Here is a 17,045-nt window from a genome sequence, read left to right as displayed (position 1 = left end):
GGCTGGTCTGCTCGTCCTTTCAAGTGGAGCTTTCTCATCTCTGGAGATCAAGGCTTGAATTTCTTCTTCAGTTTCCTCAGCTTAAGAAATGCTGAGCATGTTCTTTCCTTTTGGTTTTCTAACTCCAGTTCTTTGCACATTTTGTTTTAATATTGACGTCTTCTCTAGCTGACCTTTGAAATGTTGTATTCAGTTCTTTTATCACCTCATTTCTTCCATTTGCTTTAGAATCTCTACGCTGGAGAGCATGTTTCAGAGTCTCTTTTGACATCCATTTTGGTCTTTTCCTTCCTTCTTGTCTTCTTAATGACTTTTTGCTTTCTTCCTGAATGATGTTCTTGATGTCATCCCACAACTTTTCTGGTGTTTGGTGTCTAATGCATCAACTCTTTTCTTGAGATGATTTCTAAATTCAGGGGGTATATGTCCAAGGTCACATTTTGGCTCTCGTGGACTTGTTTTGATTTTTTTCAGCTTGAGTCTGAACTTGCATATGAGCGATTGATTGATTGTCTGTTCTGTAGTCTAACGCTGGCCTTGTTCTGGATGATGATATGGAGCTTTTCCACTGCTTCTTTCCACAGATGTAGTTAATTTGATTTCTGTGTATTCCATCTGGTGAGGTCCATGTGTAGAGTCATCTTTCATGTTGTTTAAAAAAGGTATTTGTAATGAACAAATCATTGGTCTTACAAAATTCTATCATGTAATCTCCAGCATCACTTCTATCACCAAGGCCATATTTTCCAACTACTGATCCTTCCTCGTTGTTTCCAACTTTTGCATTCCAATCGCCAGTAATTATCAATACATCTTGATAATATGTTTGATCAATTTCCTACAGAAGAAGTTGGTAGAATTTTTCAATTTCATTATCAACAGCTTTAGTGGTTGGTATGCATATTTGAATAATAGTGGTATTAACTGGTCTTCCTTGTAGATGTGTAGATATTATCCAATCACAGACAGCGTTGTAATAATTCAAGACAGATCTTGAAATGTTCTTTTTGATGATGAATGTGATGCCAATCCTCTTTAGTTTATCATTACCAGCATAGTAAACCATGTGATGGTCAGATTCAAAACGCCCAATACCAGTCCATTTCAGTTCACTAATGCCTATGATATCAATGTTTATGTGTTCCATTTCATTTTATATACTTTCCAATTTTCTTAGATTCAGACTTCATACATTCCATGTTCCGATTATTAATGGATGTTTACAGCTGTTTCTCCTCATCAGTTGTGCCCCATCAGCAAATGATAGTCCCAAAGGCTTTACTCCATTCACGTCATCACAGTCAACCCTACTTTGAGGGGGCAGCTCTTCCTCAGTCAAATTTTGAATGCCTTCCAACCTGAGAGGCTCATCTTCCAGCATTATATCTGACAATATTCTCATGCTTTTCATCATGTTTCAGTATTCAGTATTCTGGTGCTGACAGTGTTCTAATGCTATTCATAAGGTTTTCAGTGACGAAATATTCAGTAGTCCATCTCTCCTTCTTCCTAGTCTGTCTTTGTCTGGAAGCTCAGCTGAAACCTATCCATCATGGCTCACCCTGCTGGTATTTATTTAAAGTACTGGTGGCATAGTTTCCAGAACCACAGCAACACACAAGGCACCACAATACAACAAACTGACAAACGAGTGGTGACTCACCAGCTCCTAGATTCTATAAAAAAAGAGAAGCTCATGTTCACAGTCATAAAATGTATAAAGGGCTCAGAAGAGTGCAGGCACACAGGAAAAACCCAATCCAAGTTGTTGTCGCTGTTAAGTGCCGTTGAGTTGGTTGCAACTCAAAGCGACCCTGTACAGGTTTTCCAAGGAGCAACTGGTGCGTCTGAAATGCCAACCTCATAGTTTGAAGTCCAGTGCTGATCCTATAGTTCCACAAGTTAGGAATTTAAAATTCTAGAATTTTATTATAGAATTTACAGTACTCTCTGTGTGAGAGGCGCATTTTGAAAGGGTGTCATCAGACAGTGAGGGTGGGCACTGGCTCAGGGAACAGCCCTGGCAATCAAATTGTAAGGGTCAAACAGGATGATTGGAATGAATATCACTGTGTACTGTATGTGCAAAAAATGTTGCAATGGAAAGTGAGTTGTTTCTAGATGCACATATAAGAGGGTAAATAAAAAAGTACTGCTACAAAACCTTGGAAACTTTCATTAAAAATATCAAAATGGAAAGATATTGTTTCTCCAACTAGGTCTATATACTCCTGAAGGCAGTCTTCCTGAGTGACCCTGTAGGATCAACACTGGATTGATGGTTTGGTAGTTCAAACTCGCAAGCTGCTCCTCAGAAACCCTACATGGTCGCTATGAGTTGGGAATTGGAACCAACTTGACATCACTTAATAACTACAACCCTTCCCGGAAGAATTCTGCACTCTTTGATTTACACCACGTCAAAGCAGCAGTTGTGGCATCCTCAAGAGGCTCAAGTCGTGTTCCTTTTCAACGTTTTTGGAGCTGACAGAACAAAAAGAAGTCAGAAGAGGCAAGATCAAGGCTGGAGAGGGGATGGGGTAAGGTTTCCCAATAAAACTCTTGTAGGACAACCCTTGCTGCCCTCGAAGAATGAGCAGGTGCCTTGTCATGATGGAAAACAATTCCTGGGCACAAATTTCTGACAGTATTCTTACCAATGTAGCTCCCATTTTCTTAAAACTTCTTCATAATAAGCGTCCCCCAATCATCCTGTGTACCTTGAGACAATCTAATAAGCAGATCTCTTTAGAATCAATAAAAACAATCTCCATAACCTTCTGAGCTGACCCCTCTGCCTTGAATTGAACTGTCCCAGCAGATCTCCTCACTTACAAGGCTCAGACAAGTGTATGACAGAGAGCTTGTCTGCAGCCCTCCACAGATCGCAGAGACAGGATTTAGAACAAACGCGTGTATATACGAATTGGAACCACAGTAGCAGTACTCACTGAGTTACACTCCTCATATATGTATGAATGTATGTATATGTACACACACACATATGAGGGGGCTTAAAGATTTACACCCTTGGAAACCCTGTACAGGGTCGCTATGGGTCGGACCCGACTCGATGGCACTTAACAACAACAACAACAAACAAATTTTCATGGAAAAACTCCATTATCTTTTCCTTCCATTTTCCCATGACCATTGTGAAGGCCCCCACATACATGTGTGTGTGTGTTTGTTGTTACTCGCTGTCATGGAGCTGACTCCACCTCTTGGCGACCCCATGTGTATAGAGTGCAGCTGTGTTTCACGGGCTTTCCCTGTCTCCTGAGGTGCCTCTGAGTGCTTTTGGTCAAGTGCTTAACCATTTGCGCCACCCAAGGGCTGTGTGTGCATGTGTTTACACAATGAAAATGTATTTTAAAAAAAGGAGCCACACCAGTAGCTCCGCCATCCAGAATAGAGAGTTTTATGGGAAAAGGTCCACATGTCAGACTGAGCATAACAAGGATTTCTATGCAGGTACCCAGATGAATCTGGGGAGGTAGAACCTTACTGCTACCTAGGAGGTCTTCTGTGTTGACCTCCCAGCCCTGCAATTCTGTGATTCTCTGATCATAACAAAATTCTGGATTGGCAATAACATGCAGGGAGAAATGGATCAAAGGAAAACAGATCCTTGCCCGAGGCACTTGCTAGAAGTAGGCTGCCTCATTGTTCTCTCCAGTGGTGGCTGATGGATCAGAGCTCTGACCACAAAGTTAGCAGCCCAATGCTTAATCCACAGTGCCACCGTTAGTAATTGGTAATCTTCTCCACTCGAAGATTTCCTCTTTAATTTTTCTTTCTTCTTCACAGTGTAGTTTATAAATAATTTGTGATCTCAGCTTTCAAGGAATTTATTTCATCATCTCAACTAAGTCATTGCTTTTGTAGATGGGCTGGCCCAAGGCCATAGCATCAGTTTTAAAAAAAAAACCTGAAAAACGAGGTTTGGGGTGAAATGCTGGCTCCAAGTGTTTCAGTCTAGTTCTAAGGAGACCCTGTCTAGCTCTAAGGAGGCCTTGGGGAGTTTGCCTGCATAGTAGAAAGAGCAAGGGCTCTGAAATCAGATAGAACCAAATTCTGACTCAAGCCCCACAGTCTGCTAGCCATGTGAACTGGTTCAAGTTACTTAATTTCTCTGAACCTCAACTTCAATAGGATTAAAAGTGAATAATAATACTTGCAGCTATGTGGCATGCATGCCTGGGAAGTAGCTAAGGAGGTCTGGTGGCACTGTGGGCTAGCAGGCTTTGGGTAGCTAACCACAAGGTTGGCAGTTCAAATCCACCTGATACTCTTCAGGAGAAAGACGAAGTTGTATGCTCCTGTGAAGTTTTAAAATCTCAGAAACCGTATCAGAAATTGGAATCAGCTCAATTGGGCAAATAGATGACACTCAATTACTGCATCAATTAATTTGGCGGTGACTACTGTCCCTATTCCCCCCTCCCCGCCCCAACACACACACATGCACACACATGCACACACACACAGCATTCCATGGCACATTTCCATGGGCTGTGAGTTTCAAGAGGTCAGGGGTCACTTCTGCTTATTCACAGATACATAGCCAGATCCCAAAACACAGCTAACATTCTCGTTAAATACCTGAAGAACTCATTAACTAGTTGACACCCCTCCCAGAACCCACTGAGGCAAATATCATTATGATCTTCTCTTTAGAGCAGAGATGAATCAGGATTTCACATGTGGAAGGAGGATTTGAACCCAAATCTACCGATTCCCAAGTCTTTTCTCTTAGCCATCCCCTTTCATGTAGAAAAAAATATTTCATGGTGTACTTATACTTTTTACACCATGACTTCACCAATCATCCTTTAAACATGGACACCAATCTTCCCACTCCCATACCCTAAAGATACTCCGCTTTCCAGAGCTGGGAAGCAAGCAGCCCAGTTACAGGAAGACGCCCGCTGGAACTTGGATGGAAATGAATAGCCCAGGTCTGAGCTGCTCATTCCTTTGGAAGGTTAACCTTTAAGAACTCTTGGATTCACATTTAGCTATGAAGACACTCAGTTGAATAAATTAGCATACCAAATAGTGGAAGCATTAAAAATGCAAATGATGTCTTCAAATGGCCTGATGACCTGCCAGGAGAAGCATCCAGGACCAAGAGTTCTGGCCTAATAGTTGTAAAGTGCTCACAAAATGCTAAGGCTTTTCTCATCATCTCCCAGAATCTGTGGGAGGAAAGAAGCCTAGTCCCTGAAATTCCCCTCTTAGAGGGTTGCGATTCAGAGCCGCTTGACTTGGAGATACACAAAAAGAGAAGGGTCTATAGCTTACATCCTATGTCCTATTGTAAAGTGAGACCTCAAGAACTTTCTGCAGGGCCATTCAACATTAGCTCAGAATGTATATATTTTTAAAAACGTACATTTAGAAGATTCAGGGCTAAATCATCACTTTTAAAAACAAACAGCGAAGTCAGTATCACCGGCATTTCCCCAACGGTACCTAGATCTTGGAGGCCAACGCAGTCAAACATCAGGCCAGCATGCACTCCGTCCTCTTTCTGCATGGCCCTGGGAGGGCCGGGTGACATTCCTACTGCCACATCAGCACCCCGAGTGGCAGGGAGGTCTTCAGGCCAGCACCAGCATGACCACTCCCCGAGGTACTAGGTGCTGGCTATGTGTCATCCTGCCAAGTCAGGGGGCAGGTGCCAGGTAACAATGGGCCCCAAGCTAAAAGCCCCAACTGCTCATAGGTGATTGGTTTCCATGGTAACAATGATGGTTTCTAACTGCTCTCCTGGGAGTGGAGAATGGGGGGAGGATCTTTTTGCAAGAGAAAGAAGAGAATATGTAGTGTCAACCATGAGCCAAAGAGCCTTCCTATGAGAACACTTCTGTGTTTGGGAGATTCACTGATGAATTCTCACAACCACTTGGAGGGATTTATTCTCACCCCCACTTAATAGAAGAAGAGACTGAGAGTCAATTAGGCTAACTGGCTGACTGAGGGTCACACAACATACACAGGATGGAATACTATGTAGTGTTGAAGTATAAACGATGGCTCTAAGAGATACCTCAGAACATGAATGGACCCTTAGGACAAGATGTTGAGGAAATCCACCAATCACCAAAGGTCAAACATGGTGTGGACTGCTACTATAAAAAGTCACAGAATGATACGGAGTGATGGAGCAGCTGGGGACTTTAGATCCAGAGAGGGAGAGGGGCTGTGTGCTGACGACTGGGGGGGTAGGCTTGTAGTGTATATCCTCTGGTTGGTTGTTGATGCATGGAGGGGATTGTAACCGTGGCAATGAAACAATATATGATAGAATGAATGTAAAACTAATATTCTTCCATGTAAACTATCATATAATTCACAATAAAACATAAAAAAAAAAAAAGTCACAGAAGGTTACATTCTATAGTGGCTGAGGGTGGGAGGGGATGGAAGGCGAATTACTAACTAGAGGGTAGACATATATGAGGGGGCTTTAAAAAACAGAACTCCATTGTCTTTTCATTCCATTTTTCCACACTTTCTAAAGCTCCCTTGTATTATCTTGGATGAAGGGGACGTCAGTATTAAAAAGAAAAACAAAACAGAATCTGAGTCTTCTGCTAGGATCCCTATTCCTTCCACTGGCCACCTTGCCCTGAGCAGACACCAGTAGAAGGCATGCCCTTCATATCAACTCCCCCACAACCTGTGGTGCATGGTCTGGCCCCAATCAGCTTCATGGCATCTAGAAAAACCCTTGCTGTCCAGAGAAGAGGCAGGGAGCGAACTGCAAGGGCAGTCCTGCCAGAGAGATGGCAGAAGGGCCCAGGCACTACTTACACGCTTGCGTGTGGCTTCTTTTTGGAGAAATCACAAGCCAGACCGAGATCTGATATCCTCACGTGACCATTTTCATCTAGCAAGATATTTGCGGGCTGTGGAGGAAGAGAGAAGAGTCCTCAAAATGTCACAGGGAGCTCTGAGGACATCTAAAGTGACAGACATTTGATAACGGTTTGTTGTTTTGTCAGTTTGTTCCTCAATAGTCATTATCACTTAAACATTGGGCTGCTCACCATGAGGTTGGCAGCTCAAACCCACCAGCCACTCCACGGGAAAAAAGATGAAGCCATCTGGTTCCAGGAAGACTGGCATCCTGGGAAACCCTAGGAAGCAGTTCTACTCTGTGAGTTGGAGTCTACTGGTGGGTAAAGTTTTCATCAAAGGAAGGTGGTATCTTGGGGCTGCTCTCAGCAAGTGTGGTCATGACAGAGGCAGAGCTGAGACACAGAGGCAGTGAGGCGAGAGGCTTGTGGTCACAGTTCATTCCTCTTATTGGACAAGAGATGCAATGTACAGAGCAGCACGGCTCTCTCTCCACACAGGGCGTGAGTCAACCCCGCTGCATGAGCATCAAGGACTTTTGATTAGGGGACTAAAAGAGTAGAACAGAAAGGCATCTTGAAAGAATGCACAAATTACTGATCTAAGAAATCAAAATATTCCATAAGATCTTACTTTTTCCTCATAAATGTCAAAATCAACACTCCAACTAAAATCAAACTCACTGCTGTGGAGGCAGTTCAACTCATAGTGACTCTAGGACAAAGTTGAACTGCTCCCTAGGTTTTCTGATGCCGTCAATCTTTATGGGAGTAGATAGCCTTGTCTTTCTCCCAAGAAGCGGCTGGTGGGTTCGAACCACCAACCCTGTGGTTCCCAACTCCTAACCTACTGTACTACCAGGAGAAATGACCCAAAGTGATTCTGACCACAACTCTGATAACGTGTGTCCACATTAAGATCCGATTTAGTCAGCATGACCATGGAAAAACAAAGAACCTTTCCCCAACATACACTGAGTTACAGGTGTCTTAAGTATGTTTTTCTGCTGGAGATAAATTATTGTTTCGCTTGAAGTAAAAAATGATGGGCTGCTATTATCAAATGGAAGCATGAATAATCATGAATGACTAGAATTAGATCTGAATGGAACTTAGATAATGCCAGTACCTACTAAATAGCTTAGCAAACAAAAACACAGCATTAAAAGGATTAGAAACTGGTTATAGATTTAGATTGGAATGTATTACAATAGCACTCCATGGGCCTTTAGTGTGTAGTTTTTCTTCTGCACATCTCACACAAGGAAATAAATGTCAGGAACTAACTGATGTCTCATTATTTCTAGTCCCATGAAAGTACATTTCTTTTCTTCTTGATGCTCCTACAAAAACCTATGGGGCAATTCTTCCTAATTACAGAAACACTTTTAAGATTATAAGACATGCTATGATTTCAAAAGAGATACCCTAAGATAATCAAAGATTTTTTTAAATTAAATTTTTAGATTCTGAGTGGTAACCTTGAAAAGATAACAGAAACATCACGGCTCCTAAGAGAAAGAATGTGATCTATACACTCCAATGCATCAATGTGGGATCATCCAAGCTAGAATCTGCCACAGCAAGAATCTGAAATGCATGCACAGGAGTCCTCTCATGCTTTGGGGAAAGCATCACTCTTCATCATTTTTTTTGTTATTATTATCTACACAGTTATAGATTTGCATAATTATTTCTATAATGTGTCCTGTCCTCTTTTTTCGCTAGCTGTTGTAAAGCACTGCTAGTTGAGAGTCACCAGTAAACATACTGAGTCAGCACCACGTAGGACCCAGAACCAAGTTCCATGTTGGCCTGGAATGGAAAACCTTACCAGAGCCCTATTTCATCATGTCAACTCCAGGGAGCTTTTAAAGAGCATAGGAAGGAAAACCTACATCTAGCAGTTGGGGGCTGTGTCGGTTGAGTGCCTGAAAGTCTATGAATGGCTCTCAAGGTCATCTCACTATGATAAGAGTGACACTGAGAAGGCCTTTTGAGGAACATTTTGTAGGCTGACCACAACTCCTCCCCAGTTGCCTTGCCTCAGGAGACCTGACTGGGCCATCTCTTGGACCACCAGTTTATGGTGGTGTTAATTGCTATGGGCAGCCTTATGCGTGCTCTTTTCATGTTCATCCAACACCAAACCATGGTCCAGTCAGTTGCCACTGCCATCGAATTGATTTTGATTCATAGTGACCCTGTGTAGGGTTTCTGAGGCTGTAAATCTTTAGGGGAGCAGACAGCTTCATCTTTCTCCTGAGGTGCGGTTGGTGAGTATGAACAGGCGACCTTGGGGTTATCCATCCAGTGCTTATCCGACAGTACCACATGGCTCCCTCCTTAAGTGAATTATAACTATAAAATGTTGTTGTTTGTTGTTAAGTGCCTGTTTTAGCATTTCCAAGGAGTGGCTGGTGGGTTTGAACCACCAACCTTGCAGTGAGCAGTCCAGTGTTTATCTTAGGATGCCCAAAACCCCCTACCCAATTTTTTGTTAATGAATCAATTAAAAGTGTAGATTTGGTGCTAGGCTCTTTGATTATGATGAGAAGTTGTATGGACGAAGGAGCCCTGGTGGTGTGTGGGTTAAGTGGTGATCCATTAACTGCAAAGTTGGTGGTTAAAACCCACCAGTTGCTCTGTGAGAGAATGGTGGGGCAGTCTGCTTCCAAAAAGACTGGCAATCTTGGACACTCTGAGGAGCAGTTCTTCTCTGTCCTAGAGGGTCCTTACGAGTTGGAAATGACTTTAAGGCAGTGGATATTTTAGAGGGGAGATTTTAGGATGGACAGGGGTCCTGCCCCTCCTACCCCTGGAGTTAGAATCTCAACAGAGGAGCTATTATCACAGGGCTGAGACCAGGGCCAGCAGCAGAGACTCTGAAAGAAGATTGTCCCACAGCCCCGGTCTGTCAGCAGCAGGAGTCCCTGAGGTCACCTACCTTCAAATCTCTGTACACAACGAAGCGACTGTGCATGTGCTCCAGCCCTAGGATGATTTCAGTGGCATAAAACCGCATCTCCTTCTCAGAAAACACGCCATGCTGGGAAAGGTGGTAATGCAGATCGCCCCCTGAAACCAGAGCAAAGGGTTTTCAGGTAAAAGGAGGAAAGATGCCGGTTGTTCCAAAGAGTTAGAACACACACACTGCAAAGGCGGAAGCCAGGCTTCAGCTTTGTCAGTACCTAGCTGTGGTTTCTGTAGTGTGAAAAGAACACAGAAATTACACAGCAAACAGAGACGTGGCGAGAACAGCCATACAACACAGCACATCAGTGTTCTCGGGATGGTAGCTCAGCCCCCGGGGAGTTACACAACCTGCTTGGATTATACTTAAGTCCTTTCTAAATCACCGAATCAACCTACGTAATAAACCAATAAATGACTTAGTAACTGGCCCCTTGGACGGACAAAATCCCAAACCTAATAAGACGGGTAGACATTTGAGGAAGCAAAGATAGTAAAAATGTAAGTGGGGAAATTCAGGTGGTGGCAATTTAGATGTCTCCAAAGAAATTCTTTCAGCTTTGCTATATGTTTGACATTTTCCATAAACAGTGATGGGAAAAGAAACTAATTGCATGGCCTCAAGTTATAGGAGCAGAGAATGCCACCCACTGATCGGGGGATTGCCTTTAAAATCGACAAGGGAAAAACATCACTGATCTACCAACATTACTGTGGGTTCAACTTTACTGCCCTTGCTTTTTCAAATCTTTTTCAAATACCTTCCCTTCCACACATGCCTCCTCTGACCCATAAAAATGACATGCATTCATATTCATGTTGTTTTGATACTCTGCTAACCTGAATATCAAAAAGAAACACTCCCAGCTCAAGCATGGCAACAATTGTGAGGCTGGCCCAGGATCGGGCAGTGTTTCGTTCTGTTGTGGGGTCGCTATGAGTCAGTACCGACTCGATGGCACCTAACAACAACAACAAAACCACATGTTTACCTTTAAAAAAAAAACAACAAACATAAATGTAGATAAAAACCTTGGGTTTTACCCTTATTTTCTCTGCTTAAAATATATCTTAATAAATTATCCCATATTTGTAAAAAAAAAAAGAAACCCTCCCACTTATTACTAAAGCCCAAAAACCAAGCCACTTGGTTTTCAAGTCGATTCCAACTCATTATGACCCTGTATAGGGTTTTCTGGAGTCCTGCTGTGGAGCTGCGGGTTAATGCGCTGGACTGCAAGGTCGGTGGTTCAAAGCTCACCAGCCATTCCTCAAAAACTCTATATCGGGGCACTATGAGTCAGAACTGACTCGATGGCACTTAAAAACCACAACATAAGGTTTCCATGGCAGTAAATCTTTATGAGAGCAGAGAGCAGCATCTTTCTCCCACAGATCAACTAGTGGATTTGAACTGCTGACTTTGTGGTTAGCTGTCCAGTGCTTACTTTACAGCAAGGAATAAATTGGGATGCTTTTCCTTGTTCTTAAGAAAGAATGAGGTGTAACCCACAAAAAATGAAGCGCATGATTCTTAAACGTACAGTTCAGTACAATTTTACATGTACATATAAACTGAAAACATATTTTCAGACATTCTTCGTTTGCTAAGCTGCTTGAGAAGATTCTGACAGGTACCGACCCTGTGTAAGCAGAGCAGAGCTGTGCTCCAGAGGGTTTCCAAGGCTGTGCCCTTTCGTAAGTAGATAACCAGGCCTGTTTCCCTAGGTGCCTCTGGGTGGGTTCACCAACATTTTGACTAGTCATCGCATGCTTAACTGTCTGTGCCACCCAGGGGCTCTGGCATTCTTACACATATATGAAGGAGACTCCAAAAAGTTTGAGGAAACATGAAACTAAAAGACAATGGAATTTCTACACGAACGTTCTAAAGTAACTGCGGACATGTGTGTGTTTGTGTATATTGTTAAGTGCTGTCAAGTTGGTTCCAACTCAGTGACCCTGTATAGGGTTTCCTAGGAGCAGCTAGTGAGTTTGAGCTACCAACCATATAGTTCAAACTGACCTTGTGGTTGAGTGCTTATCCTACAGCGCCACACCAGGATACATATTGTTGTTGTTAACTGCCATCAAGTTGGTTCCAACTCATAGTGACCCCATATAGGGTTTCTGAGAGCAGCTGGTGGGTTTTAACTGCTGACCTGGCAGTTAGCACAGTTAACAGTACAGTGCTTACCCTATAGCATCATATCAGGGCACATAAGTACATAAGTGTGTGTCTACACAGGATTTATGTATGTATGCACAAAGGTAAGTAAAAACCTATTGGTACTAGGGTCCCAGAGTCCTGGTGTGGTGCTGCAGGTTAATGCACTGGACTGCAAGGTTGTTTGAACCACAAGCTCAGTGGTTCAAGCTCACCAGCCACTCCTTGGAAACCCTGTACAGAATCGCTATGAGTTGGACCGGACTTGATAGCACTTAACAACAACAAAATAGTGACCCTATTGCCCTTCCTGGTCAGTACTTCACCCAAAGTCCTCTCATACTCTAGCCTGATGTGTCTCACCTTTGGTAAGTTTTGCCTATCCTGACATGTGTCTAGACATGGCTGAGAAATCTCTTTATGCTGCTGGACAGATCAAGTTTTAAACAGAACACTCAAAATATAACAAAATGCCCAATGAACTGGGCATTTGATTTGTCCAACTGTACGCCTTTTTAGTTCAGCTCTTGTTAATAAAAATAACTGGAAGACTGTTCTCATTTTTCAGTGCCGTGGAGTTGGTTCCTACTCATAGCAACCCTGTATAGAGTTTCCAAAGAGCAGCTGGTAGATTTGAACTTCTGACCTTGTGGTTCGCAGTCCAGTGCTTATCCTACAGCATCACACCAGGAGTCCAGTGTGAAGATAAGATATACCAGGCCACTTACTTATATTAGAAAATAACTTTTCTAGATGAAAATTTCCCAACATGCTCAGGATCATGGTTCTTGAATCAATGTCCTGTACTGTAGGTTAATAAATATCTATGTGGACCCATAGTACTTCAAACCTGGCTTTTCAATACGTTTTTATCTTTGGTCTATATTGTTTATGAAGCATTTAATTCTTAAATATTGAAGGCCAAAAAGCAAGTGCATTAAAGATCTTAGCCAGCTACAATCCTGAAAATCAAATTCACTGTAAGCATTTTATAAAAAATCTTTTGCAGGAAATGTAACTTACTAGGCCAGAGGGAAATCATATCCAGCATTGAAAACTAAATTTTAATAGAAAATTTGAGAATAAATGGCTTCCCCCAAACTTTAATGGGAACTCAATTATCTGAGCTCTGGTAGTGTAGTGGTTACAAACCGGGCTGCTAATCTCAGTCAGCAGTTCGAAACTACCAGCTGTTCCGTGGGAGAAAGATGAGGTTTTCTGCTCCTGTAAAGATTTATAGCCTTAGAAACTCTGTACAGAGTCACTATGAGTCGGAACCAACTCCACGGCACATAACAACAACAACAACAACAAATTATCTGAAAGATCTCAAAATCGCCAGTGTGTTTAGATGAATGCACACTAAGACAGAACCTCATGGCAGGGTCTTAGAACACATTCCGACTTCCTCTGTTTTGCTTACCGTTCATCAGATCCAGGATGAAGCAGAGTTTATCTGGCGTGTGGAAGGCATAGGTCATACAGACAATGAAAGGACAATCCTAGAGATGAAAAACAAAAGTTTATTTAAAAAAAGACAAAAGTCTTCCCACGAAGGATATCTACCATTGACCACCAGGCCGCACAGGCAACACAGCTTCCTGAATGGGGTTCCCACAAGCTCTTGTTCCTGGTCTGAGGAGCACCCTATCAGCATCAGAGGAGTGGTTGGAACCAGGACTTCATCAAACCAGAATCTTTCTCAGCTTAGGTTGTCAACTGCCTCACTTCACCATAGGGACAGACAGATCTTCTGAGGGGTATATGTAAACAAGAAAGTACATGACACTTCCAGCAAACGCAACTGACATCAAGTTATTCTGACGCTATGGGACACAGCAGAACTGCTTCCTAGGGTTTCTGAGGCTGAAAATCTGCAGGGAAGCAGCCAGCCTCATCTTTCTCCTACTGAGCAGTTGAGGGGTTTGAACCATCAACCTTTCAGTTAACAGCCCGATGCATATCCACTGTGCTACCAGGGGTCCTTCTGACTCTTGCACAGACAGTTCTGTACTTAAACATTCTGCCGTTAAGATAGGACAGGCGATTGAGATTTAGAATCACAGGCTGTTGGAAGAGGAAGAGCTTGTAAAAATATCATGTGGCTCAACTTCTTTATTTCAAGGAAAGGAAACTGAGGCCCCCAAAAGGGAAGTGAATCGTCTGAGGTGTCAAGAAAATTTGGTAGCTGGCTAAGACTCAAACCCCATGTCTGTCTCCTGACCCCTCCCCAAGTTCCCCCCAACACATTATGCCACTCACAACGGTGAGGCTTCTCTGGTGATATAAAACATGCAAGGGGCGAGATCCAGTGACCCCAGCAGAATGCATTTGCTACAAGCCCTCATCTCTCATGGTGCCAAGCACTGGAGATAGTCCAGAACACAAACAATGCTATGCTAAGTGTATAGTTACAAGACCAATGTGTTTAACAGATTCTACACAACAGGGAAATAAGAGCTGGCAGCCTACTGGAGACAAGCCTTTAAATTAAGCACTGCAGCAAGGAACTGTTTTCTTGGCGTTTCTTCTGAGACTGAACAAAACAGCATTCTGTAGAAATGCTTTATAAAACTGTGATGAAAGAGGAACATGAAAAATTCCCCTTAAGTCTCTACACAGCAGTCAAACCATCTTCTCAAACTGACAGACTTATTGTGTCTTCTCCCTACTTAGAACATTTCACTATTTCTAACAGCCTTTAAGGACTTTTTAAAGACTTTCTATTGGTTTAGAAAGCTCCTTCTGATCTGATCTGGCTACATACAGTCTGTCTGTCTCTCCAGTTCCATCTTGTGCTCCAACTCTCGGCCCTTCTTTCAACCTCAACTCTGTCAATCTCAGAATCAGATGCACGTTGCTCTGGTCCCGGCCCGTTGCTTGTGTCCTACTGTGGAACACTGGGTGACAATACTCTACCCTGTCCAGGTCCCTCCCAGCGCTGTGTGCCTATCTCTCCAGAGCCTGCCGTATGTCTCGGTGGCCTATACATTTCTGAAATGATCTGAGGGACATCAGCTTCTCCTGCTCTATGCAGGTCTAGAACAACAGGAATCAGAGTCAAGTCTGGAGGTCCACAGCAGGCAAGTTTGGGGGTAGCCAGGAGTCAAGTTGGCAAGTTGAAGTTGTTAAGGATTTCATTATGCTTGGGTCCACATCAACACTCACAGAAACAGCAGACAGGAAATCAAACAATGTACTGTGTTGGAAAAATCAGCTGTAAAAGTTCATTTTTTTAAAGTGTTAAAAGGCAAAAGATGTCACTTAAGACTAAGGTAAGTCTGATCCACGCCGTGGCATTTTTCAATTGCTTCAAATGATGAGAAAGGAAGACCGAAGAACTGATACCTTTGAATAATGGTGTTGGCAAAGACTATTAAACATACCATGGACTGCCAGAAGAATGAACACATCTGTCTGGGGAAAAGTACAGGCAGAATATTTCTTGGATGTGAGGATGGCGAGACTTCTCGTATACTTTGGACACATCATCAGGAGGGGCCAGTCCTTGGAGAAGGACATCATACTTGGTAAATAAAGTCAGGAAACAGGAGGAAGACCCCCCGAGGAGATGGACTGACACAGTAGCTACAACAATGGCTCACACACAGCAGTGACTGTGAGGCGCAGGCAGTGCTTTGTTCTGAGGTATGTGGGGTTGCTCTGAGTCAGAACTGACTCAATGGCATAGCACCTAATGACCACAGCAGCAGACAGCAAAGTGGCTAGCATCCTCTAGGCAATCAAGAAAGGTTCAAGGCATGGATGAATACACTTCTGATAAACATTACATGACTTATTTAATGGCTTTATTGATTATTCTTTCCAGCCGTGGACACTCTCATTCTGTTTCTGAAACATACACATTTCCCTGAAGGTTAAAAAAAAAGCCCACTGCTTAATCTTACATTCCAGGAACAGAGGACCATAGGACCATCAAAGGAGAAGAACATGAGTGAAATGAAGGACTCTATCCAGAGAAGCAGTGACACCAGAGATGGAGGCAGAGATGATGACATGGAGAGAGAGAGCAGCTGAGCACTCTAGACTCATAGAAAGAGAAACGCTGTGTGCTGGCGGCCAGGAGGCAGGCTTGTAAAAACTGCTCTTTGGTAGTTTAAATGATTATATATTCCCGAGTGTTTTTGTGTACTTCCTTCCCCCAAAAAAGAAAAAATCACAGAGGAAAGAGAAGCAAATACTATTGAAGGAGGATGCATGGAGGAGATTGTAATCATAGCAGTGAAAGGATGCTCTCCCATGTAAACTATCACTTAATTCACAATAAAAATTTTAAAAAAGTTTTAAAAACCACTAATGTCAAGTTGATTCTGACTCATAGCAACCTGATAGGCAGAGGGGAGCTGCTCAATAGGGTTTCTAAGACTGTCAGCCTTTACAGGAGCAGACTGCCTCATCTTTCTCCTGGGGAACAGCAGGTGGGTTTGAACCATCAATACTGCAATTATCAGCCAAAAACCTAATTCACAGACTCAGCAGGGCTCCTTCTAAAAATTCCAGAATGAAACTGGGAATGGAACTTCTTCCACTTTGGAGGGAGAAGGAGGAAGGGAGTACAATTGAGTACAATTTGAGACTGGAAATTTTAAAAAATTAAAAAAAAACACACAAAACTTTCCACTGAAAAGAAAGCTATTTCATTTCATGCCAACACTCTAGGAAACTATGTTGATACAGGCCTATTTAAATTGTAAACTATGGATTACTAAGAAAATATAAACTGTAGCCTTTAATTGAAGTCTTGGTGTGACACTGTAGGATAAGAACTGGACTCACCAGCTGCTCCTCAGAAAACCTAGACACGGTAGCTAGGAATCAGAACCCACCCAAGACACTACTGAACAACCACAACAATTGCCTTCAATTAGTAAACACAACTCCAACTAACTTTATTTAAATCTGCTTATTAAATTATATCTTTCTTAGTTAAAAATAACAGAATAAAACAGGTTTTTTAAAATATTTTATTATGAATTATATGATAGTTTACATGGGAGAACTTTAGTTTTACATTCATT

The 17,045-nt window shown here is 42.6% G+C and overlaps 1 protein-coding gene across 1 annotated transcript in view; it reads right to left on the bottom strand.

Moving 5' to 3' along the window:
* Positions 1-17,045, bottom strand: part of ADRBK2 (adrenergic, beta, receptor kinase 2) — a 211,931-nt gene that overhangs the window by 43,997 nt on the left and 150,889 nt on the right. Inside the window, exons 10-12 of the mRNA XM_006869187.1 lie at positions 13,430-13,508; positions 9,814-9,944; positions 6,823-6,917 (exon numbers count right to left, since the gene is read on the bottom strand). Coding sequence (XP_006869249.1) covers positions 6,823-6,917; positions 9,814-9,944; positions 13,430-13,508 — 305 coding nt within the window. The remainder of the gene's footprint in view (positions 1-6,822; positions 6,918-9,813; positions 9,945-13,429; positions 13,509-17,045) is intronic.

Source organism: Chrysochloris asiatica, unplaced genomic scaffold (genome assembly GCF_000296735.1).
Source record: "Chrysochloris asiatica unplaced genomic scaffold, ChrAsi1.0 scaffold00128, whole genome shotgun sequence".
Lineage (NCBI taxonomy): Eukaryota > Metazoa > Chordata > Mammalia > Afrosoricida > Chrysochloridae > Chrysochloris > Chrysochloris asiatica.
Note: the sequence above shows the minus strand (reverse complement) of the source record. Positions and strands in the feature narration are given on the sequence as shown.